Source organism: Micropterus salmoides, unplaced genomic scaffold, assembly GCF_014851395.1.
Source record: "Micropterus salmoides isolate LMB-PRFRI ecotype aquatic unplaced genomic scaffold, ASM1485139v1 Ms_hic_scaffold_2795, whole genome shotgun sequence".
Lineage (NCBI taxonomy): Eukaryota > Metazoa > Chordata > Actinopteri > Centrarchiformes > Centrarchidae > Micropterus > Micropterus salmoides.
The window spans coordinates 1-25,498 of record NW_024042034.1 but is presented as its reverse complement, the minus strand read 5'-3'; the positions used below and the strand labels follow the sequence as shown (position 1 = coordinate 25,498).

At 36.8% G+C, this 25,498-nt stretch overlaps 3 protein-coding genes across 4 annotated transcripts; 1 reads left to right on the top strand and 2 right to left on the bottom strand.

Moving 5' to 3' along the window:
- Positions 1-82: 82 nt before the first annotated feature.
- Positions 83-1,581, top strand: LOC119881906 (homeobox protein CHOX-CAD2-like; the record flags this gene model as incomplete). The annotated part of the gene is given in 3 exon segments (XM_038691982.1): positions 83-251; positions 1,356-1,446; positions 1,449-1,581. Coding segments are annotated over 3 exon segments (352 nt in total), but the record flags the coding sequence as incomplete, so codon positions are not given.
- A 4,281-nt stretch (positions 1,582-5,862) lies between these two features.
- Positions 5,863-9,663, bottom strand: LOC119881905 (T-cell surface antigen CD2). 2 transcript variants are annotated; one of them, XM_038691979.1, is made up of 6 exons: positions 9,446-9,663; positions 8,333-8,650; positions 7,711-7,968; positions 7,421-7,633; positions 7,179-7,286; positions 5,863-6,980 (listed from the first exon to the last, which is right to left on the bottom strand). In XM_038691979.1, exons 1-6 carry the CDS (start codon positions 9,492-9,494, stop codon positions 6,793-6,795), a joined length of 1,134 nt encoding a protein of 377 aa, XP_038547907.1. In that variant the 5' UTR covers positions 9,495-9,663; the 3' UTR covers positions 5,863-6,792. The 2 variants fall into 2 exon arrangements, with proteins under 2 accessions (XP_038547907.1, XP_038547909.1); XM_038691981.1 differs by having other exon boundaries at positions 7,511-7,633.
- Positions 9,664-11,160: 1,497 nt separating this feature from the next.
- Positions 11,161-14,622, bottom strand: LOC119881904 (T-cell surface antigen CD2-like). The gene is made up of 5 exons (XM_038691978.1): positions 14,440-14,622; positions 13,131-13,448; positions 12,528-12,785; positions 12,319-12,450; positions 11,161-12,181 (listed from the first exon to the last, which is right to left on the bottom strand). The coding sequence occupies exons 1-5, from the start codon at positions 14,486-14,488 to the stop codon at positions 11,991-11,993; spliced, it is 948 nt and encodes a 315-aa protein (XP_038547906.1). The 5' UTR covers positions 14,489-14,622; the 3' UTR covers positions 11,161-11,990.
- Positions 14,623-25,498: the final 10,876 nt, after the last annotated feature.

Sequence of the window (25,498 nt, the reverse complement as noted above, 5' to 3'; positions counted from 1 at the left end):
AATACACTGGAGCGCATAACACACTTATTCACTTACATTCGGTCAATCAGCCAAACTTGGTTTATTGTTTTACTAAATCAAGGGTTGTTTTGTGTGATTCAGGAGTGAAGACTCGCACCAAGGACAAGTACAGGGTGGTGTACACTGACCAGCAGCGCCTGGAGCTGGAGAAGGAGTTTCAGTGCAACCGCTACATCACCATGAGGAGGAAGTCCGAGCTGTCAATGGCACTGGGCCTCTCTGAGAGACAGGTGAGAGGACTAATTAAAGTTAGAGGTAAAAAAGATAAGGAGGGGAGGAGGAGGAAGCACAGGAAGGGTTACAAGAGAGAACAGGGAGAATCAAAGGACTGATTGAAAAAGGCAGGAGCAAATGTAAAGAAAAAGTCAGCGTTGTTAGAAAACCCAAACCAGAGCAAGTAAGGCTGTAGCACCAAAACCACAGGGTGCACTGGATTAAGAAAGGGGTGTCTTATCACTAATGAATAAAGGTTTAATTAGTAAGAGATATCATCAAAAGTCACATAGCCTCATTTTAAGGACTGGGCCCAGAAAAATATAATAAAGGAAGAGTGCCTCCTTTCAGGAGTGAGTATGTGTAATAGGGTAGATATTAATAAACATGGGGGAGGTTGCAGCTTTCTCTTTGTCTTTCTTTCTCTGTTTTTTCGGTTGGCCCTCTTGTTTCTGCTTTTCTGTTTGTGTGAGCTGGGGAGGGGGCAGTGGTGAAAAGTGAGAGTTAGGAAATAAAAACTTGCACATGTAAAAATACAGCTAGTAGAACATTGTTTTCAGTCCAATTAGCTGCTTGGTGCTGTATTTTCCTCACCATCGTGGTTAAGTGGACACATTTTGTCACCTATAGTTGATATTAACACAGCACAGAAAGCTCCTCAACAATCAACCAGCAGAAACCTCTGGAAACCATAATCTTCTATGGCCAAACAAAACCTCGCATTAGCAGTGTTAATGGTGAAACCCTCCCTCTTGTTCTCATGATGGTTATTGGTGGGGGTTTTTTCTCTGCCTCCTCATTCTGCTTGTTAAACCCACAGTGCAACAAAGTAATTCTGGGAAAGAAGGAAATTACTAACCTGAAGCAGAAGTAGGCGGGGCAGGGTACAATAAAGTGAACACCAAAAAAAGCAAAATCATTACAGTTCAGCATCCGCTCAAGATAACAAACTCGACGATAAAGGCCCAAGAGATAAGTCAGTGGAAAAGCATCAGAAGAGATAATGCATCATCCTTTGATATTCTGATCATATTTAATAACATCCAGTAAGAGTCCTTCTCTACTAAGTGTGTTTCTGATGCTTCTATCTCATGTTTGTGAGCATCTCCTGTATGTTTCAGGTGAAGATCTGGTTTCAGAACAGACGAGCCAAAGAGAGGAAGATAAACAAGAAGAAGCTGCAGCATTCCCAGCAGGCCTCCACAACTACACCCACCCACCTGCGCTGGGTGGACCCGCTGACACCCACATCACCACCAGCCCCAGCAGCAATCTTTTGTCTGACACAATATCAGAGGAATACTAGGTGGATTTTACATGGACGACGGATACAGCATTAAATATGTACATAGTTTGTTTTATAAGTTTACCACAGAATGAATGAAGACGATTCACATCAACATGATGATATAATGCAGCACTTCCTGCCTTTACATGACAAGCACTGTCTGTCTGTTGATCATTGATCATCTCTAGTGGACATTTGCCAATCACTGGAAGTTAATGTGTTAATATGGCTCATTAGCAGCACAGAGAAACTGATTTTAAAGACAGAGAATCACTGGATAAAGTGTCATTTGTCACACATGTGTGCCTTCTTCAAGAATTGTGGTTAAAGTCACAATGAAAAGGCATTTGTGTCAAATGTGTCTGTATATTGGTTTATAGAGTGCGAGTGCATCTGTATAGTCAAGAATCTGCTTCATGAATAAGAAAAAGGAATAATGTGTCTATTTTTTATGAGTTTCTATTTGCTCTAACTGCAAGAGGACAATGGAAAATCATACTTGCAAATAAGTAGAAATTACAATGAATAATGCATAGCCCTGCTACTTATTTTTGGGGATGTAAAAGTATGTTAATTCCTCTCTTTATGACTGTTAGAATTTACAGGAAATAGAAAGAGCGCAAAGAGTGTTGCGTTTGTTACTATGAAGATGTGATGCCAAAGTTCAACACCGCTTTAATGTTCTTTCTGTTGAAATATTGATGCAGGGTGTGTCTTGGGAATAGATCTTTCAGAAATATAAACCAATGGGTTTCAGAAAGCAGCTGTTTATAGCACAATGTAAAGGGTGAAAGCACAGAAATGTTAAAAACAGGAAGTAAAAGCAATGAGAGTACAAAAATGTTGTCATTTGGAATTCATTGTTAAACAGCTGTATACTATGAAACATTTGGTGACATTTTCCCCCCTAATTTGACTTTATAGTTTTGTTCATTAATTTAGTCACCACCTCTTGATAACAACAAGGAACTGAGATGAAAAATGGTTGAAAATGACAGTGAAATAAGATGTTCAGACAGCAGTGTTTAGCCACATCCTGAAAGACTGCTGCCGCATGACTCAACATCTACAGTCATTGTACCGCTAAACACGCAACATTTTAAGTGAAATAAAGTCCTGCTTCTCCTTCTTTTGGACTACTGTGTGTATAAAAATTGTTAAAGTATGTACTATACTAAGACATTTGACATGTTAACACACTTTTGATTGTTCCTGTTTGTAGGTCACAGAAGAGGAAGGAAAAGTGACAAATGTAAACTTTGTACTGACCAGTCAGAAAATTGCAAAAGCTGCTTTCAAAATAAACCACTGTATCACCACCTTTTTGCAACTCCTGTATTGTCAGTGAAATAGTTTCCTTGTTTTGCCTTTCAACCGTTAATCTCAATACTGTGTTTTTACAAGGCTGAAGTTTGTGTTGCTTATAAAACATGTTTCATTGCACATTTTATAAAAAGCATGCTCAGTACAGGGGTTATTGATCTGATTTGTATTTTCTGTTCTTTCGCACTTTCAACAGCTCTATGTGCTTTCATTACTCAACTTCTGAAACATTTCTACAGAGAAAAGATCCTTCAAGTTCACGCAGGCTATGAAGAAATACCAATGGTATAAAGCTTTATTAGCCCACACAATTACCTAACTATAACATTAATTTAATGGAATTACGACACAATTTTTATAAAATTATTTAATAATAATAACAATAATATTCATTGAATTATAAAACAATATTAACAATATTAGTCTTAATTTATCCTCTGACTAATCTTTTCATAGAAACATTTGTATCTCCCAACAACATGTTGACAACTGTACTGTACAAAGACTAGAATACATGCTAAATCAAATGATTTTCTCTACTCTCTACTCTCTGACAAATTCTTTAAATATTAAATTATAAGTCACCTAAAGGATGCCATTTATCAAAAACTCTGGGATTGAAGAATTGGCAACTATGTCCTGCAATGCCTGGCGCTTGAGAAGGAATTTCTGTGCGTACAGTGCTGTGGCATGGCAATGTAACATCACATGATTGTGTCATGAGAATGACAAAATCACCTTGTTTTTATGATGAAAATTTAACACACTAAAAGGTTGCAACAATACTGAACAATTTGGTACCCTTGCAGGTATTGTATTGTAATAAGCAGCACTGGCTGACTGATCTGATGGCAGAAGCATACTGGATTGTTGGAACAGCTTTATTACACTTCTTCTGTGTTGTCAATTATTTGCTCAGTAGATTATGTCAGATAGAAGTTCAACTGTGTTTCAACAGGAAGGTTCAACTAAAAAAAGGGTTGCAGGTGGTTGTTTGAGGACAACTATCATGAACCATAAACACCAATTTTATTGCTCTGTGAATCAGCTGAATGGCAGTCTATGCTTGTCAACCTTTAACCTCAAGCTATCAAACCAAACAAATCAAGTAACCTCTGTCTTTGATTAAACGCACAACCACTAAAAGCACATGGTCTCACCTTAACTACAAAAAAATGAAAATATCATCAGTATTAACATTGAAAAAACTCATTGTTAATAAGGTTAATAAAAATCCTTTTTTATATATTTCATTTAAAACTAAAGTTCCAATAAACTAAACTGCACTGTAAAAATGTATATTATACAAAGAGATCTTAAAGTGTTTTGGATGGTGAGACTGAGCTGAGAATCAGGCATGCACGTACCAAAAGGCTGCTAGAAGATGCAACAGCAATGAGCCTTTTTACCTGCATCTGATTACAGCTTTGACAATATAAAAGTTATTTCTCCAAAATGTTCACTATGAGTGCCTTTGTACATTCTCCTGTGTCTAAGGGTTTGAACAAGTACTAACTTCATGCATTAGCTTAATTAACTATCATTCCACTAGCTGATGCCTTCCACTATTTAACTATTTGTTTCTTCCCTCGCTATTTGTTGTTTATTTTCTGGGTTGAAGCATGTAAGCTGCACAAAATTGGGTCTTTTAAAAGAGGCAGGAAAGCCAAGAGTCTGATTGATATTTAAATTAGTTAGTTGTCTAGTTATATTTACATTAATTTTTTTCAATTGCTAACATGCAGTGGTCAAAACTCTTCACACAGTCAGCGAGTACCAAACTATGAATAGTTTTTCGTTGCTTTCACACAAAATGCATTCAATGACCACTGTCTCCAAAATTGAGGAACTCTTTTCTCATTGCTACTCCACCACCCGAAAAAACAATTTACTTGCAGCACATTTTGCAAATGCTGTTTGCTCTGTGTCCAAAATTGTTAAAACACATTCAAAACAGAATTATGCATTTCTGCAGCAACCAAACTGAAATATATGTAGTGTTTTGAATGGCATTATCAAATTTCTTCTGAATGCTCACGTAAATCAGTTAACATGTAGTACTGTGTTATGTTCTGTGATTATTGCAAAGCAATCTTTCAGGCAGGGAATTATGCTGAGGACAATGTAGTGTTCAGATCAAGATTCTAAGATTTTCTCATGTACATCGAGTATATACATCAAGAGCAACATGCAATCCAAATTCCTAGCGTGTGCACACATACCTGGCCATTAAAGCTGATTCTGATTCTGATGCTCTAAAAATAAAACTTTTGAATCTTGAATGTGCAGATAAGTTACTGGTAGCTCACGTAAATTCTCCTGTATGCACTTACAACCTGTCAGTGAATGTGTTCTATCGTATATAACTGTAATTCCAGACAAAGGGGTGTATTTATAATCATGAATGTTTTTGTCTGTTGACAAACGGGTTAATATTAGATCATGAAACATCTTCAGCAGCACTGTGTTCAACTGACTTTCTATTTACAACAAATATCCATTAGGAACATTGATTTTCCTCCATGACCTGAAAGTTTGAGCCTGAAATTACCAAAACTCAGTTGAGTAACATAGATGTACAAACTGTTGCAACCCCTACATTCTAAACTGGCAGCCACAAAGTCAAAGGAAACTCATCAAACTAATTATAGAAAACATGATTTGATGGTGGTAAACGATAAACACATCACATGCTCAGAATCTGATAAGCTGTAAGGTCCCTTTCCTCTTTAACATCCTATGCTTGACTTTACTGAATTCAACAAGAACACGATGGTTTGTCCATCTCAGTTTTGTCCTTGTTACAGTAAAGCAGAAAAAAGAAGAAAACAACACTGTTTTATATAAAAGGTGTTCCTCCTTTGCTGCTAAATGACTGTATTATGAAACACTGTGAAAAGTGGAAGTGTATTTCAAATTTCAGATGAAAATACAGAACGTTATCTACGTCTGGATCATCTACAATAGACTAATTCCCTCATTAACTAAAGTATTAGAGCAAGCAGCACAATTAAAACTACACACCCACTCATATTTATTGCATTAAAGGGATATATTATCGTCATCAGCCACAACTGGTTTTAACAACCGTTGAAAATCACACCATGTAACTGACGAACCAATACTGAGAAAAAGCAGAAGTGTTTACCTCATGGAAACAAATTCATGCAGACTGTGAACTTCCTCAGAGACAAGACAGAAAATCAAAGGAAGACAGCTTGGTTGAATTTGATAATAACACTCACGCACTGCACCGAACCTTTAATAAATCTACAAATGCAAGAGCATGTTAGTTTGTTTGATAAACTTTGACCCTTGACTCATCCATCAACATCTGTTGAATAAATAGATTTTGATTTAAGTAAATGCAGACTTTATTACTTTGACATGAAGATAAAAGTAGCCATTTTCGATGACATGTAAACACAGCTGATTAACCAACATTATAAAAGTACTGATGCCACTTTTTCAGGCACTTTAGAGTACGGTTCATGTCTGCCAATCATTGTAGGCTAATACAAAAAATACATTGCAAAGACATTTTTGTTCTTAAAATTTGTATTATCATTATTAAAAGTTTTCAGTTTTAACTATGAAATAAAAGTAAATATGCTCATAAATTAGACACAAGTAAAAATGAGGAAGTGGAACATAATCTAAAGATAAGAGATATTAAAATTGTGGTAAAATACATTCTTAAGAAAATATTAAATAGTCATAATACATAATCTAGTCTATAAAAACTAGCCACACTGTGATTCAAATGCTGGAGCTGATACTTTGATGCTCAGTCACAACCCAGAAGTACAGTAAAGGTGAATAAAATAATATGAGCACTGATGGCTTTTTATTTTCCTATTGGAAATCACATTAAATTAAGGTGAAAGACCTTCAGGCATCTTGGCACACCTCCTCCACCTGCCTTCAGCGGTGCAGTGAACACTGAATCACCTGCCTCTGCGGACTTTGGCATACACACATTCATCTACTGCTGGTTCAACGGTCTGCCGAGGTTGCTTTGAAATCTTGACTTGGCCGTACTCCACCTCCACCTCTTCTTTTTGCTGCATCTGCCTCCCAGGTCGCTGCATGACCCTGACATCAGCATAGGTTAATTCTTGTTCATCTTCTTCTTCTGCAGAGTAAAAGGAAGTGAAGCACAAATGTATCATATTTAATGATTAGATACAATCAGTACAGAAAAGGCGACATCACTTCTGATATCAGAAGTCAATTGTTAAAGGAATAGTTTTACATAATCAGAAATACGCTTTCTTACTGAGAGATAGATGAGAAAACTGCAATGATGGTTCAGGAAAGTTTTGTTTAGTACCTTTTGGTTTGTTGTTTTCCTTTTTCTTGTGAGCACAGACGACTACCACCCCGGCCACTAATAGAATTACCAGTGCAGAAAGTACGCCGGCGATTATTGTCAAATTGTCTATTTCCGTAATAAAAGACACAAAAAGACACACAGATCTTTAAGTTAACACACTTTACAGGTGAAGACACACAAAGAAGAAAAGGGGAAATTAGTTTAATAAATCCACTGCAGCAGGGTTAGTTATCACTTACTGATGTACCATGGGACATCTCTGCTGGGAGTTTGATTGGAGGATGTGATATTAGTGGACGATTTAATTGACACTTTGCCAGGGTCCTTACCCGCAGTAGTGACTGTGGTAGGTGTTGTTGTTGTTGTTGGCTCAATACACAGGGTGTTATTGGCTTCAAGCACCCACTGTGATATGTGTGTCATATTGATGGTGCAGTTAATGAATATGAAGCCTGTGGAAAAGAAACGATAAATGATGTACAGTTAATAATCAGAGTCCGTCATACTAATCAAACTGTTTTCTACTCACCACAGGTAGATATCTTCTCTTTTTTGGAGACACTACTGACGTTATTCCTGACTGAGCAGACCAGCTGTCCTGACACGTCTTGTTTCAGAGTGATGTTGTTACTCTCATTGTTTCCAGAGAGGAGCTGAGCGTCTGTCAGTGTGTGTCCATCCAGAGTCCAGCTGTACTGAGGACTGTCCCCTCCCTCAGAGGAGCAGGACACCCTCATCTCTCCCTGGGACAGACACTCAGAGACCAGCAGGACAGAGGACACAGGAGCTGAAGGAAACACACTCAGATGACTTTTCATATTAAGACTTGGTTATTCTATACAGATTCTAATACATAACAGGCATATTTACAGATACATGTAGAATATGAGATATATGAAGTTTCCATTTACACTTATTCATTTATCCAACGCTTTTATCCAAAGCGACTTACAAACGCTATAAATGTCAGAGGTCGCACGCCTCTGGAGCAACTTAACCCATAGTGGGGAAATGAACCTGGGTCTCTCACACCAAAGGCATGTGCCTTATCCATTATGCCATCACCACCCAGTGTGAGTTTAGCAACAAAATAACATGTATGTCTATCAATATACCACTAAAGACCCCCATAGGCAAAAAATGTTATTTACCTTGAATGGTCAAATGTAGAGTCCGCTGCTCTGATCTCTTTCCATTTGAATCAAAGATTTCTAGAGTATATTCACCACCATCAGTCCAGCTCAGGTTGTTGATCCTAAATGTTCCATTACTGGGAGTAAATGAGGATCTGTCTTCTATCACATTAAACAAAATCTGATTCTTTCTCCCTCTAAGTATTACTGTTCTGTTGCTTAACAATTGGTATTTAAATATTTCTGAGGCGCTGTCCATCAGCTGGAGGACCACAGTTCCTCCCAAAGCTCCATAACACTGAGCTCCATCCTGTCTGCCATCACATGTTTCCACACCTGGAAATGTGATAAATTAGATTTAAAAAATGTAAATATCACACTAATTTTATTTCTACAAATGACTGACTGTGACAATATTTTTGGTTAATGCAAATATTGATCTAAAGCAAATAATAGTAGTTTGGTGTCTCTCAGACGTTACTGCACACATACGTTTATTGTTGTGCAGCTGACCGTTACTCCCGGCCTTTGATTGCAAAACAGTTAAGGCTCAACTAACATCTATAATACATTTGTTTTCATATTGTTAGCTGTTATCTTCACTCATGCCATGACAAACTCCTGCTGTTTTTTTGTTGTTTTTTATACACACCTACAGAACTATTTTAGAAAATAGCAGAAAACTTGAAGTGACCTAAGGAAGAAATTAAGGGGAAAATCAAAACAGTCGGGGATGAAGCACTATAATGAATAATTTATTGGTTGATTTTCAAAAACTCATAATTGGAATTTTTACTCTAATTGCACAATGAAGTCAAATTGATCTCTGGATTTTTTATTGCTCTTGGAAATAACAAGATTGAAAATGTTACTGAATCTTAGAAAAGCTCTAATATCAGTTACAAACTGCTGCAGTCATCAGTTGATTCTCATATCTTAATTTATCAATAAAAGTGGTAATTTCTTCAGAAAAGGTGGTTTCAAACCTGCAGTATTTGAGTTGCATTATACATATCAGTGAACATACTGTCTATACTCACGACTGTACTTGAAACAAATAGCTGTGCAAGAAGTTCCTGTATTAATATGTGTTAGTTAGTTAGTTAGTTAGTTGTAAGTTTAACAGCTCACCATGAGAGACTCCGAGTAGCATCAGAAACAGTCCAATCACAGCTCGCATGTCTCCTCAGTCTTCAGCCTCTGTTGACCCAGTCAGCAGCTTCTACTCACACTTTTCTCCTTCACCCAAAAGCAAACCTGCACATTCTACACTGAACAGCCTCAAATGTGTCCTGAAAATGATCAGCCTCACAGGAGAGTGTGTAAAAACTTTGAAAAAACAGAGTGTTGTTGTTTTCACCTTTTTATAGGCAATGAGGAGAAAAGGAAGTGATGTCAGTTTCACTTCCTTTTTTGCTCAGAACAAGAAGACTTTTGGGTGTGATGGACTGAGTGGAAGAGAGGGAAACATTCCTCCTTTACACTGAAAGAGGATTTGAGACTGACAAAACAAGCATCTGATGCATCTTTAGTTTTTTTTTCTCTAAATGATTGATAACAAGTTACATTTAATCAAAATTCACAGCCTGAGATTCTGTCTCAACTTTTCAAACTGCCCCTGCCTAACCCACAAGCTATTATGAGAACATGTTGAACACATACTGCACAATAACACACACCAAGTTGTATTTTAAATTCTGGTTTAGACAGTGAAGTCAAATAATTCAAAATAACAGAGAAATGTGTATAACATTGCATTAAAGAAATCCAGAATTGTGTGTATTGGATTTACACATTCATTTAAAAAAGCTACATAAGGAGAAATTTCAGATAAATAAAGACAACACTGAGTGTTCAACACTTAAATACATTGTCTGAATATTCATAATGATCCACAAAAACAGTTAAGCAAATTAAAACATTTAGTGATTATTGAGTTTTTATCATGTGATTCAGAATAATTGAATACTGCAGTAACAATGCTATGATAGATATAGCAATATTATATTTTACATAATGTAAACCTCTAGATACAGTGACTTTTCAGACTTTATTATCGGCTAATTAATGCCTTTCTTGCCTTCAGTATACTTGGCAATACTACCCATATAAATCCACCTAAGACATTCCCCTTTATTCCTTTGACAGAGGATTATTCGTTTGTCTTTTTTCAGAGGTATATATCAACAACATTTTTAAAAAGGCATGAATAGGCTTTCCCCCCATAATTGGTTGACTGACTGAACAAAGCAAAATTCTGACATCTAACTAGAATTTGGGGATGACAACTGTTCAATATCTAGCCTGCTTATTTTAGAAGCCAGTTTAACACATGTGATTACCAACAGTCCTCACAGCTGTCAGACAAATGTATTATTTTCAGTGCTCGACCTCATCAAACTGTACAGTTTAACTTTATGCTGAAAGCTTTGTGGAGACGTTGGTTTGTGTGATGGTTGTTGTGTTGTTGTCAATATGGCAAAGTTAGATGATTAATCGACTGAACTGCTTATTTCAGTTCCTCATTTCTGACACAAACAGAAGGAGCTAAAATATGTACATTCACGCTGCACTATTGGCCCACAGCTCAAACTATTTCTCGTCAATGTTACTGGTTTAAAGTGTGTAATTCCTCGTGTAAACACCCCCCACAGCTCTCTCTCTGCCGTCTTGTTAGTTTCTGACGCCCTCCACTGGCAACTGTTGATTAAAGTCAAATGCTCTAAAATAAAAGACTTCCGACATTGCACTCGCAGCATGTGTTACAGTCAATATCCAGTGAAGAAGATTAAATCATTATTATAATATTGATCTTTTTTTTTACCAAATACAGAATTATCCAAAAGCAACAGTAACAGGTTTTTATTACAAAACAACAGAAACTCCTACTATTAAATGTTTTGAATGGTTTTACATTATTGTTCTTAGCAAAACAGACATATATTTGTAAGTATAATCAAATAAGAAAAAACAAAACTGTTATTTACATAATCCAGCAATTAATCACTTTAATCATATATGTGAAAATGCCATTAACTGTAATTGTACACAGTTTTGATTTTACTAAACAAAGTTAATACCATGATTTGAATACAAAATCACCATTTCTAAAATATACATAACCATAAAGTCATGTACAGATACAAAAGTTTAAGCAATTTATCTTAAAAACATTAACTTTTCTTTCCTAATAAAAATATCCCTGTTTCCAATTTTGTGACAGTTTTTCAGATAATCCAGTGTGTTTCAAAATGGCTGATTTACCTGAAGAAGTGGGAGAATGTTCTCAACCCATGAAGAAACAATTCATCCTTTAATGTGTCTAAAAAAATCTAAATCATTACATTTGGTGATGCATTGTTTTTATTGGACAGCAACACTGTGGAAGTCTATATTCTAATAATTTACTGCTAATGACAAAATCAGCTTTATTCACAACGTCACATTTTGCTTTAGGATAAACTGTGCTGTGTGGAGCAGTGGCCTCTGGATGATTTATCACTCTCCAAAGGCAGCGGCGTACTGAAACTCTGATCCTACTTTCACCAAGTCAATAACCAGTGAAGTGACAGAGTGAACAGAGTTTCCACTCTAAACCCTGTTTTCACATCCAGAAAGACATGAGGCCAATCACAGCAGGTGTGAGGGGCGACACTGAGGTGTTGGTTTCAGAAAGTTAAAGTTCAGATGCAGAACTTCTCATTTCAACCATCACAACAGAGTTCTCTTGATATTTCATTGTTCGAGGGTCGGCAGAGCCTTCAGCTATCTGATATTTATTTTTCTTCCAAACAAAATAGATGGCGATCCCAATTAATAAAAGAATCACCACAGCTGCTCGCACACCACATATGAGCTGGGAGCGATCTGTTCAAGAAAAGAGACACAAAAATCTATTGTCAAGTTATTGCTGTGACAGGAGAGTTAGTTTTCACTTAGATAGAGATTGGCAGGTGTGATGTGAGTGGAAGATTTAATAAACATTATGATGACAGTGTCCTTACTGTCAGTGGAGGTCTCAGTGTCTGTGATCATGGTAGGTGTTGTTGTTGGTTCAATACACAGGGTGTTATTGGCTTCAAGCACCCACTGTGATATGTGTGTCATATTGATGGTGCAGTTAATGAATATGAAGCCTGTGGAAAAGAAACGATAAATGATGTACAGTTAATAATCAGAGTCCGTCATACTAATCAAACTGTTTTCTACTCACCACAGGTAGATATCTTCTCTTTTTTGGAGACACTACTGACGTTATTCCTGACTGAGCAGACCAGCTGTCCTGACACGTCTTGTTTCAAAGTGATGTTGTTACTCTCATTGTTTCCAGAGAGGAGCTGAGCGTCTGTCAGTGTGTGTCCATCCAGAGTCCAGCTGTACTGAGGACTGTCCCCTCCCTCAGAGGAGCAGGACACCCTCATCTCTCCCTGGGACAGACACTCAGAGACCAGCAGGACAGAGGACACAGGAGCTGAAGGAAACACACTCAGATGACTTTTCATATTAAGACTTGGTTATTCTATACAGATTCTAATACATAACAGGCATATTTACAGATACATGTAGAATAGGAGATATATGAAGTTTCCATTTACACTTATTCATTTATCCAAAGCGACTTACAAACGTCAGAGGTCGCACGCCTCTGGAGCAACTTAACCCATAGTGGGGAAATGAACCTGGGTCTCTCACACCAAAGGCATGTGCCTTATCCATTACGCCATCACCACCCAGTGTGAGTTTAGCAACAAAATAACATGTATGTCTATCACTAATATACCACTAAAGACCACAATAGGCAAAAATTGTTATTTACCTTGAATGGTCAAATTTAGAGTCCGCAGCTCTGATCTCTGTCCATTTGAATCAAAGATTACAACAGTATATTCACCACCATCAGTCCAGTTCAATTTGTTGATCCGAAATGTTCCATTACTGGGAGTAAATGAGGATCTGTTTTCTATCAGATTAAAATGAATCTGATTCTTTCTCCCTTGAAGTATTACTGTTCTGTTGCTTAACAATTGGTATCTAAATATTTCTGAGGCGCTGTCCTTCAGCTGGAGGACCACAGTTCCTCCCAAAGCTCCATAACACTGAGCTCCATCCTGTCTGCCATCACATGTTTCCACACCTGGAAATGTTATAAATTAGATTGAAAAAATGTAAATATCACACAAATTTTATTTCTACAAAATGACTGACTGTGACAACATTTTTGGTAAATGCAAATACTGATCTAAAGCAAATAATATTAGTAATAATAGTTTGGTGTCTCTCAGACGTCACTGCACACATACGTTTATTGTTGTGCAGCTGACCGTTACGCCCGGCCTGTGATTGCAAAACAGTTAAGGCTCAACTAACATCTGTAATACATTTTTGCAAAATGAGTTGTAAAAAAAAAAGGTAAACAATTTTGATCAAATAATTCCTTTCAGTTTGCAAACAGGACATTCTTATTGTGCAAGTACAGTTTTGAGTAATTTGCACTAACATACAAACATGCTTTTATAGAAAACATTTCATGAAACATGCTACATTATGATTCTACTTCACAATGTTGTGGAAAATATTGTTTACTACTTTTTAACTTTTTACTATTGCATAGTGGTTACTTTTCAGAATAATATTTAACATAAATACAACATAGAAAAAATACAATATATGATGTATTGACAACAATTAAACCAATCGAAAGTGTGTGACGATGTCAACATTAAAATGCTACTTACATGGTAATACATCAGTGATAATAATCCAATAATACATATTATTATGCAGTGTGATAATATATATGAAAGACTGAGACTATACTAGTGCAATACATTATAAATAAAATCTAAATACATTTTAGACCACAATATGCTTGAATATATTATATTTGTGAATTGATAATATTTCACAACCCTATGACTGGAAAACAGTTTGACTTTAGTTACTAAAGTATAGCCTACTCAATGTTGTGGTGTAAAACATTCTTTGTTCTCTATAAAATGACTCTGGTTTAAGTCAAGGGTCAGTGTGTGAGCTGCAAAACACATCACTGAAGATGATGTAACCTTTTGAATGTACTTACACTAGCTGCATAAAATGTGTCAAATTAAACAAGTTCATCAGCTCACCATGAGAGACTCTGAGTAGCATCAGCAACAGTCCAATCACAGCTTCCATGTCTCGTCAGTGTTCAGCCTCTGTTGACCCAGTCAGCAGCTTCCAGACAAACCTCTCTACTTTATTCAATAGCAAACATGCACATCCTACACTTAGCAGCCTGAAATGTCTTCTCTTAGTGATCAGCTGCAAATAAGAAGGTGTGAAAACTCTCACCAAGCAGAGTGTTGTTAAAATAGTACAGCTGAGTGGAAAGAGGAAGCGGTTAGAGTTAACACAGTCAGCTGTTGCAAAGTTATCATAAAAGCTCCAGAAACAACAAGAAATCTGCTTGCCCCAGTTGATATCTTCTCATATATAACTATTCTTCAGTTGCAGCCATATTGTTATGTTATCAGACAAATATACACCATCACTAACCTTTGCACTACATTTAACGAAGTGAAAAAGTGATATCATTGGACTTGACAAGCAGAGCAAAGAAAAAGTCTTATAGAGAGGTGCGTTGGATCAGAAACTGAAAGAACTTTACTTTACTATCGATGCTTTGGTCCTCAGACCATCATCAGGTAAGAATCTAATTAAACACTTATTTACAAAATGGACTGAACTAATTCTGCCAAAATAAAGGTGTTTTAGGAGGACAGCGGTTAATTCCGACCCAGGATGCTTTTATGCACTTATAAGGAAACATGAAGTTATTTTAACACCTTCAAGTCTCTGGTACATCATCAGAGCTCATGTTTCATGGCTCACTCTCAATACAGGACTACTTTAAACAGTCAAACCTCAAACGACATCCTCAGACTTTACTGTAATGTTTCTTGTGTCATTAACAACAGGGTAAAGGAAGCAGAATATTGCAGCAAACTGGCCATTTCAGTTCCTCATTAATCTTCAAATTATTTTCACGCTTCCAAACGTTATTTTATGTAGAACAATTTATAAGAATTTCTTTTAAATATAGTATAATGTTCAAAAAGCAGTGTAGCTAAAGTTTTCAACTCTTTATTCTTTTTAGAAAACTAATCTACAATCAGAGGATTGGTTTGTCTTTTGTCAGAGATATCAACAACAGTAGTAAATAAAGGCCTGAAGAAAAAGCAGAAGAGGACAAGAGCAGGGCCAAGCCGTTTAAGGGTGCCTGTTTGGACACTCTGGACTGTTGCGACAAAGACACATCTCCTAACACTGCTGCTAGTGGTATTGTACAGGTAACCGTAGCTTATTATGTGACACAGATAGGATACTATGTTGTTCCATGGCGTACCATGGTGCTTTTTGTACTTTTAGCATTGATTTGTGTGTTTTAATGCTAACCAGAAAACAACATGTCGATGTTGCTGATGAGATGTATTGCTTAACTGAATCTTTGGTTTGTAAAAACATAGGTGCTTGTACTGATTTTCTGAAAAGTGTATACTTGTAATCATTGCTGACGGATTTGTTGCGTATGTCGTTGGAAATAAAATACTTGAACACAGACGTTGAAGCATCAGTCTTTGTAACAAAGATCATGGAGGAGGTGATGAGAAATATATACTATGCGGCAGAAAACACGGGCAAGCAAAAACTTAAAAAGGCCATGTTTGACACTACTGGAGTTCGGTACGCAGATTCAGACGTAGAAAACTGGCTCATGAAGCAAGATGCCTATACTCTACACAAGGCGGCTCCAGTGCATTTAAAGAGAAACAAGGTTTTAGTGAATTCAATAGATTGGCAATTCCAGATAGATCTAGTTAACATGTCCGCTTATTCTGCTGAAAATGATGGGGTACGCTATTTGTTAACGTGTATAGATTTGTTTTCAAAACACGCATGGGTGCGTTGTTTAAAAAATAAGAGTGGTAAATGCGTCACAGCATCCTTTAAAGATATCTTAACTGAAGGAAGAATCCCACATAAAATTCAAACAGAAGAGGGAAAAAATTTTTAAACAAAATTCATTCAGCTTCCTTAGCAGCTTCCAAACACACGTATAAAATGGATACAGAGGATTTATTTGTCACCCTGCCCAGCAACTCGTCTGCATTATTTTACCTGAGCAATACAATAGCAAACTTTAGAACAAAACTATCCAAGGTTTTACACTTTAAATCAGCATACGAGGTGGGTTTGATAGAAATACAATATCCAAAAACATGGAAATCGTTTTCATCGGAAGACTCAAAATTTGTAGTGTTTGATAAAAAATCCAACAAGAGGGTAGTTCTATCAGCGAGACAGGGATTCTATACAACAATGTCACAGATAATAGCTGAACTAAACAGTTGTTGTTTATCTGAAAACGACATGGGTCACATTGAGCTTGATTACAACAACATTACCAACAGAGTAAGCATTTTACCAACAAGAGAAGTAGAATTAAAGTTTCAAGGAAAACTTGCACAAATGTTGGGATTTATCCCCGGAGCGGCTTTTAAAACTCACAAGGGAATTGCAACATTTACATCTCAGCCACAAACTAACACAGTGTTGACACAGATGCAGTATTTGGCGCCACATCCTGCCGATGTTAACGTAGGGATGTATAATAAATTTGTTTGTACCGATGTTGTTGATCATCAAACGGTAGGGGGATAGTTACGTCCCTCTTTTAAGAATAGTACATATATTGGGTCCAAACAATCCATATGATCACAAATACTTATGACAGACCACACTACCTGAGGCTCTGCAAAACACACATTGATAGTATCGAGATTTCTCTCAAGACAGATCAGAATCAACATATCCCTTTTACGTACGGCAAAGTGATAATAAAGCTGCACTTTCGACCCGTAAAATATCGGTATTAGACAAGGAGCAAACATGTACCATCCATATGCTCACAATGCAGACAAGTACGCTGCATATTATACAGCCCAAGCGGGTGGTGATTTGCCTCAGAGCTCAGTATGGTGCAGGGTTAGGGGGTATCTTTAGGGGATTGTTTAGATTATCAATCCCCTTATTCAAGAAAGGATTTACATTTGTTGCCCCTCATTTAAAGACATCTGCTAAAAACATAGCTACAGATGTTATTACTAACGTCATGAACAGACGTCAAGAGGGGTCGTTTATAGTGACCGTGGCTCCCCGACCAATAAAACGACCTCCTGGGAAAAGAGGGAGTTCCCCACCAAAGAGGCTTAGCCGAACAACAAATAAGAAGACCCTACCCTGGATGTACAATATTTTCACAGGTTGACATATCGTTGGGGGACCGACTCATAATGCAATCATCAAACACATATCCTTACAGGGGTATAATAGAGTGCCTTTTGAACTACGGAAAGGACGCTCTGCAGATACAGTTTGGATCCGGACTATTTTGCATGGATACAGCAGGTCATATGGACGAGGCGACGGCTGGAGGACGCAACGAGGGACTAGTTAAAAGAATGGAGTACACACAAGGCGGCCGCATAGTGGAGCTAATATCCCCTTTACATTCTGACTTGTTTTTTCAAGACATGTTAATGATAAATGGAGTAGACCTCAAGATAAAATTCATAAGATATAAAAACTAATTTTGCTTAATGCGCAACACTGTAGACAACTGTCGGGTTAACATTATGTCAGCAAGCCTGTTTGTAAAGAAAGTCACTGTATCTACGGCTGTTAAGCCAGCGCACGCTAAGGCATTAACGCATGGCAACATTAAATGTCCCATAGACAGAGTCTGTCTTAAAAATTTTAGCGTCCCAACGGGCACTCGTGTTTGTAATCAAGAAAATGTATTCTTGGGACAAATACCTAAATTTATTGCAGTAGGATTTGTAGATCATGAGGCATTTACAGGTAGTTATGCGTGTAATCTATTTACATTTAACCATTATAATATAGAGTTTTTATGTTTATACGTTGACGGCCAACAAGATCCATCAAAACCCTTTCAACCCAACTTTACCAGAGGGAATGCCATCAGGGAGTTTCATCAATTGTACTCGGCAACTGCAAAGTATCTTAAAAACAATGCTATGGCCATAACCCGCGACGAGTTTTGTAATGGATATAGTCTGTTCTTTTTTAACCTGAGCCCTGATGAAGGATGCAGAGACCATATGTCGCTCATTAAAAACGGTAGCGTTAGAGGCTCGTTTCAGAAATCTGCTTCAACGCACACTAAATGCGGTTATTTACACCACATATGATTCTATAATTGAGATATCATCAAGAAGACAGGTTCTCATAGACTTTTTCTAACTTTAACAAACGATAGTATGAATACGATAGAACTGTCAAAAGTACTTGATAAGGTAGTGAAGCAAGGTGTCTTTCTTGGAGTATTTGCTAGTGACCAGCTTCCTAAATCAGTTATTAAAAAGAGAGTCATGTTGGTGGTAAACACAGACCCCTCCCACCTGGGAGGACAACACTGGGTAGCTATCTATATTGACAAGCAGGGTGTGGGATCATTCTTTGACAGTTTTGGGAACTCTCCGATATACTCACATTTTCCTGAATCCTTTTCTGTCTTTCTCAACAGTAATTGTAAATCCACGCAACATTCTGTTAGACAAGTGCAAGATGTGGATTCTGTAGTGTGCGGTCAGCATTGTGTGTTTTTCTTTACCATATGGATAGAGGATTATCTTATGACAATGTAATGACTAAATATAGTAATAAACGGTCATGCAATGATTTTATGGTGTGCAAATTTGTGGAAAAAATACGACCCTCGGTTGTATGTGGTCAAAATAATTATGCAGAATGTAACCAGCGTGTCCAAATATCAGATTCTTTTAAGTGTGTATAATAATATTAGAAGTTGTGTGCCATTCATTATCAAAATGATTTATTGATTGAAACATGTATGACAATGTTTTTTGTTATTATGGCGATATAAATAAAACACTTAAATGATAAAGTTATGTCTCTATGTATTTATTTAAAACCAATAACGATATATAATTAATCCAATCACTCAATCGCATTTTAGGAGATACAAAGGGACTTGTTTCATTGTTTGCTAATCGATGCTCTCTGGTAACAAGAGGTGTAGATGGCGGTCCAGTAATAAGAGGAGAAGATTCTCCAGAAGTCTTGAAAATGATTTTAACAGTTTCTTGAATAGACTCGTGTGCCGGAGATCTTCTTAAAAGATCAAGCTGTTGTTTAGGTACCAGAAACATTTTTTGTGCATACTCCATAGTCATCTAAGTTTGTCTTGAACCAATAAGACTCGTTATAAAAGTCACAGCAATACTCAGGAGGGGGAGAAGAAAACCGCCAGACTGTTTAAGCATCGTCTTCTTTTTCTTTGAAGCACAAACCTTTTTATTGGCAAGCAGTCTAATCCCCGCCTTCTTCTTTTTTAATTTTTGATTCTGTGTCTTATTTAAAGGAATTTTACCTTTTAAAACATAGTAAGCTATTTCGCATAACGATACCAAAAGGTCTGGTGATGCAGATTTAATAAAATTCACTCTCTGAGATGGAGATGCTCCGTGCATAGTTTGCAGTAAAGACAGGTTTCTTTTAATGCGATCAGACATGTTTATTTACTTTCTCTTAGGCACATACACAACAGGCAGGTCTGAAAGCAAGACGGTTCTGAGTCTGAAATCATCAGCTTAGCTTTAAAATCAATCATCAACCGTAACCGTAAGGAACACTCGTGGCATCCTCGAAACAATCCATAAAAAAATGACTCTTCCCAGGAAACATTTGTCTAGCCATTAGCATGACATGGTATTTATCTCTGGGATTTTTAAACAAAACAAGATAATTGGTATTCAAATTAATAGAACGGCTAACTTTGCCTTGAAAAAACAAATTCTGAACTAGGTATAAACAACTTAAATTTCTATGATGCAAATATTTTATAAACACATTTTGGACCTCAATGTTATTGCTAGCATCATTCATTAAATCATCAATAATCAACAAATAGTTTTTATCTAAAGGCAACAATGTATCATAACATAAAGAAGATGGCAAGCCTTCAACGAAATTCACATTTCTAATTTTCAATAACTGGTCATACAATGGTTAGCAACTCAAAAAAATATATACAATGTTTTCAATCTGTTTTGAAATGAGCTTATCGGCATTTTCAATCAACATTTTCACAAAATATATTTTACCACTGTTTGAAGGACCTGACACAATTACTAAATGTTGTAGTCTAAAATCAAAACCATCAGTCTCTCTAACAGCCATGGTATGGTAAAGCTCTCAGATCAGGAAAAACTCTGCGTTTCGTATTCACGACTTGAAGTCTTGTGGCAATTGTTTTATTTTTTAGTTCGAAAGCCATTTTATTTATCCCATACTTAAAATTGTCTCCTAGTGTTAGTATAGTAGATAGAGTGACATCTATCTCAGCTTAAATCACATCCTAATGTCCGACGCTCATGTAATGCAGGATAAAACCGGAAAAAAAGACTTTGGTCCTGACGTATTTTGTTTACTAGCTAATAATTAAGATGTTGCAGGCAAAACACATGATCGGTCTAAGAAAGTAACACAGAAGACGACAATACAGTAAGTAGAAATAAATATTATTGCAATATAGGTGACAACAACTAACGCCACTTCCCTAGCAAAGATTGTAATCTATAAAAATCAAACTTGTTGAAGACACTGAAAATGTGCATCTTGTAAGTAAACTCTGTGTATGTACATAAAGAGGAGAAATGAGAAATGGCGACTCACATGGCAGAAGGATGAAACTGTTCGAAGTAAATACTCCTACAACTGTGTAAAATATATCGAAATATTACCTCTGATTAGTATAGCTTAAAGCCTAAAGCCTTTCTAAATAATCAGACACTTGTATGATTAATTCTCCTTGAAGTTCGCTATAAAAAAAAAACATAATTTAAGATAATTTGCTGCACACAAAAAGAACCATGACTGAGGATAGTAAACACAAGCAGAGATTCTGTTTCTGCAAAAGAACACCTCAAATGTCTAGCTGTGATCCCATCCTATTCTCGCACATAGCCTACATCTGAATCTGAATTTTTGTCCAATATATAATCACTCGCGCATTTGAAACACTTAAAAACTAAAAAACTAAAATATGTGTCAAGTTATTGCTGTGACAGGAGTCAACAGGACTAACAGGAGTTAGTTTGTACCAGCCCGTTCTCATCTCAGGGCGTCATATACCGACGATTTGAGAAAGAGTGACAAAGCGTAGGTATTTGACGCAAAAGGCACCCTTTAGACGCACCGGGTGCATCTCCATGAGACTAGCTAGCTAGCAACGTTCATGATAAAGGTGTTGACAGCCCCCCCCGAAGCCCCTACCCTTACCACAACCATTAGAAATGTTAGTACCTCAACCTAAGTCACTGAATGTATGCATGTCGACCGGCTAACCCTACAGCTGCGCACATCCGATGTGCTAACTGGTAGGGTTAGCCTCCCTTGTGTTGCTGCAACCTGCAACGTAGGGAACAGGGGCGTTTCTTACGGACGCTGAAGGGTACCTTTAGCGCAAAATCCTTACGCTTTGTCACGCTGGCTGAAAGCGTCAGTTATGACGCATTGAGATGAGAACGTGTTGTTTGTACGTACTAATGTACCATGGGACTTTACTTCTGAGGACCCTCGCAGTCTGACTGGAAGATGTAATATTAGTGGAGGGTTCAGTAGACACTAGGTAAGTCTCCTTACCTGTTACAGTCAATGAATATGAAGCCTTAGGGGAAAAAAACAGATAAACGATGTACAGTTAATCACCAGAGTCATAATTAAAGTGTTAGCTGTACTGAGGACTGTCCCCTCCCTCAGGACACCCTCATCTCTCCCTGGGACAGACACTCAGAGACCAGCAGGACAGAGGACACAGGAGCTGAAGGAAACACATTTAGATGACTTTTTTTATTAAATGTTGGTAAATCTACACAGTTGTAACATGTTGATAGCTTGAAGCTGGGTATAATCATCAAGGAAAATAACGTGTTCCCTTGTCAGTGGTATAAAATATTTAGTTGGATTCATTTCATATAATGTTAACATTCTCCAGTGCTGTGTGACAGAAAAACGTGCTGCTTACATTAGTAAAACAATCAGTTGATCATTGACACTAAAATGTTAGCCTACAGTTTGTAAGCTCAGATCAGCCAGCTTAGCTTTTACTGCCCTGGTCAAAATAATTTGTAGTTGGATTGTAATTTCTAACGTTATTCTCCAACTCTGTGTTTTAGCTTTGCTACATGGACAGAAATGAGTCTGTTATGTTTGCAAGGCAATAAGCTGATGAATATTATTGGCAATAAAACTGCACAGCCTGGAAGATCAGATCAACAGCTAAACTTCACATTTTACTGCCCTGGTGGAAACCACTTATTAATTTTTACTTGTAACGATTAAACAATAACAAGACGGTGAGTCTATAAAGTGACCAATAATGCTTATACTTTAGAATTTGCATTGAAAAAATGTATTTGTTTGTTGGCTTTTGCATTGCCACTGTGCACACAAATGTGTAATTTGATAATTAACAGGGTAAATGTCCATTAAATAATTTAACATTAGATTTCTACACCTGAAAAAAAAATTAACCACTATAATTTTTAGGAATGTACAAATATTAATGTATTATATAAAATATAAATAGATTTTTAGATCACAATATGATTATGTTGTGTTATATGTGTTATATTTGTGAATTGTTAATATTTCACAGTCCTCTGACTGAAAAAAGTTTGACTTTAGTTACTAAAGTACAAATTTTTGTGGTATAAAACATTTTGTGTTTCAGTCAAGTTACCATCAAAACTCAACTTAATCTCCAAGGATCCAAAGACAGCACATCACATTTCACGACTGTTATGTTGCTTCCAGACAAACCTCTCGACTTTACCACAACTCTGAATTATTAGAATTATTAAAAGTGTCGAGAAAACGCATCTAACGAAATATAAAAAACATGTTTGTTGATGTAAAAGATAAATATATCACATTCTCAGAATCTGATAACCTGTAGGGTCCCTTTCTTCTTGAACCTCATGTGCTTGAGTTTACTAAATTCTACAAAAACACTTTGTTTGTGGTTGGTTTGTCCATCTCAGTTCTGTCCTTGTTTCAGTAAAGCAGAAAAAGGAAGAGAACAGGACCTTTGCTGCTAACTGACTGTATTAATAAACACTGTGAGAAAAGTAAAAGTGTATTTCAAATTTCAGATGAAAAGACTGTAGGTTATCTATGTCTGGATCATCTACAATAGACAAGCAACAAAATTTACAACTACACACCCACTCATATTTATCAATGCGTTGAGGGGATATATTACTGTCAACAGCACAAACGCTTTTAACACCCTTTGAAATTCACACCATGTAACTGACAAACGAATGTTGTAAGACTAAAATCTGATGTTTGAGAAAAAGCAGAAGTGTTCACCTCATGGAAACAAATTTGTGCATACTGTGAACTTCCTCAGAGACAACATTTCTTAAAACTTGTCTTTACGCCCAAAAACCAAAGGAAGACAGCTTGGTTGAATTTGATATTAACACTCACGCACTGCACCGAACCTTTAATAAATCTACAAATGCAACATCTATTGAATAAATAGATTTTGATTTAAGTAACTGCAAACTTTATTATTACTTTGAACATTTAACATGCAGTTAAAAGTAACCATTTTCGATGACATATAAACACAGATGATCAACCAACATAAACGTACTGATGCCACTTGTTCAGAGCACTTGTTCATGTCTGCCAATCATTGTAGGCTAATACAAAAAAAATACATTGCAAAGACATTTTCCTTCATTATCATTATAATTCATTATGTTTTCAGTGTTTTAACAATGAAATAAAAGTAAATATTCTCATAAATTAGACACAAGTAAAAATGAAGAAGTGCAACATAATCTAAAGATATTGAAATTGTGGTAAAATACATTCTTAAGAAAATATTAAATAGTCTACTATATCCACTAAAAACTAGCAAGTCTGTGATTCAAATGCTGGAGCGGATACTTTGATGCTCAGTCACAACCCAGATGTACAGTAAAGGTGAAGAAAATAATACAAACATAGATGGCTTATATTTTTCCTATTGGAAATCACATTAAATAAAGGTGAAAGACCTTCAGGCATCTTGGCACACCTCCTCCACCTGCCTTCAGTGGTGCAGTGAACAATGAATCACCTGCCTCTATTGACCTTGGCATCCACACATTCATCTCATTTACCCATACTGCCCCCTGGTACACAAAAAGACTAGACTTGTTGTACATAGACAGATGTACAATGATCATATACTCTGGTACAAAAATGCTCTCTCCACCTCCAAAAACTTATACTATGCTAATATCATCAAGGGAGGTGAAGGGAATACAAGAACTCTCTTCTCCAAAAAAAGACTATACTCACACCACCGGAAAATAATATGGACAATAACTTTTCAAATGAGCAGTGCTCTGCTTTTTGACATTTTTCAAATCAAAAATCACTGCAATTCATGAGCATTTTGCGTCTTTAGACATCATGCAGACCAACCTACAATCAGGAAATCCATTGTCACTGCCTCCATCCACTGTTTCCTGTGACTTCAAACTGAAAGTCACATTTCGCAACCAGGGTGCAATCTATGGGGAGCCAGGGGGAGCTTAGCTCCACTAAATAAGACATCAGCTCCCCTAAAAGCATGCTTTGTGTATTTTGGGGGATTTCAAAAATATTGACAGCTTTATTGCCTTTCATTTCTATATTTCTCTATCATCATGGATCCATGCGTAAATTCAGGAGCGTCAGAGGTAAGACTTCATCCAGCCTGAGGGGACGATCACCAACCGTCCGCAGTGCCTAACTACACTCCATCTCGCTTTCCTGCAGTCTTCCACAATAAATCTTTTGGCTCTACCACCCGTCAACCTCAGTACAATGGGTGCTAGGACCTTCTCCTATGCTGCACCCAAACTCTGGAACTCTCTTCCCCCCACATCCGTATACTGGACTCTATTACAAAATTCAAAACTGCACTCAAAGCTCATCTTTTCAAACTAGCATACTCGCTGCAATTATGTGCAACACTGATTTCCATTTGATTGTTGATGTTTTACGTTTTGTTTTATGCTGTTTTAATGATGTTACGTATTATTGTTGCTTGTCGTA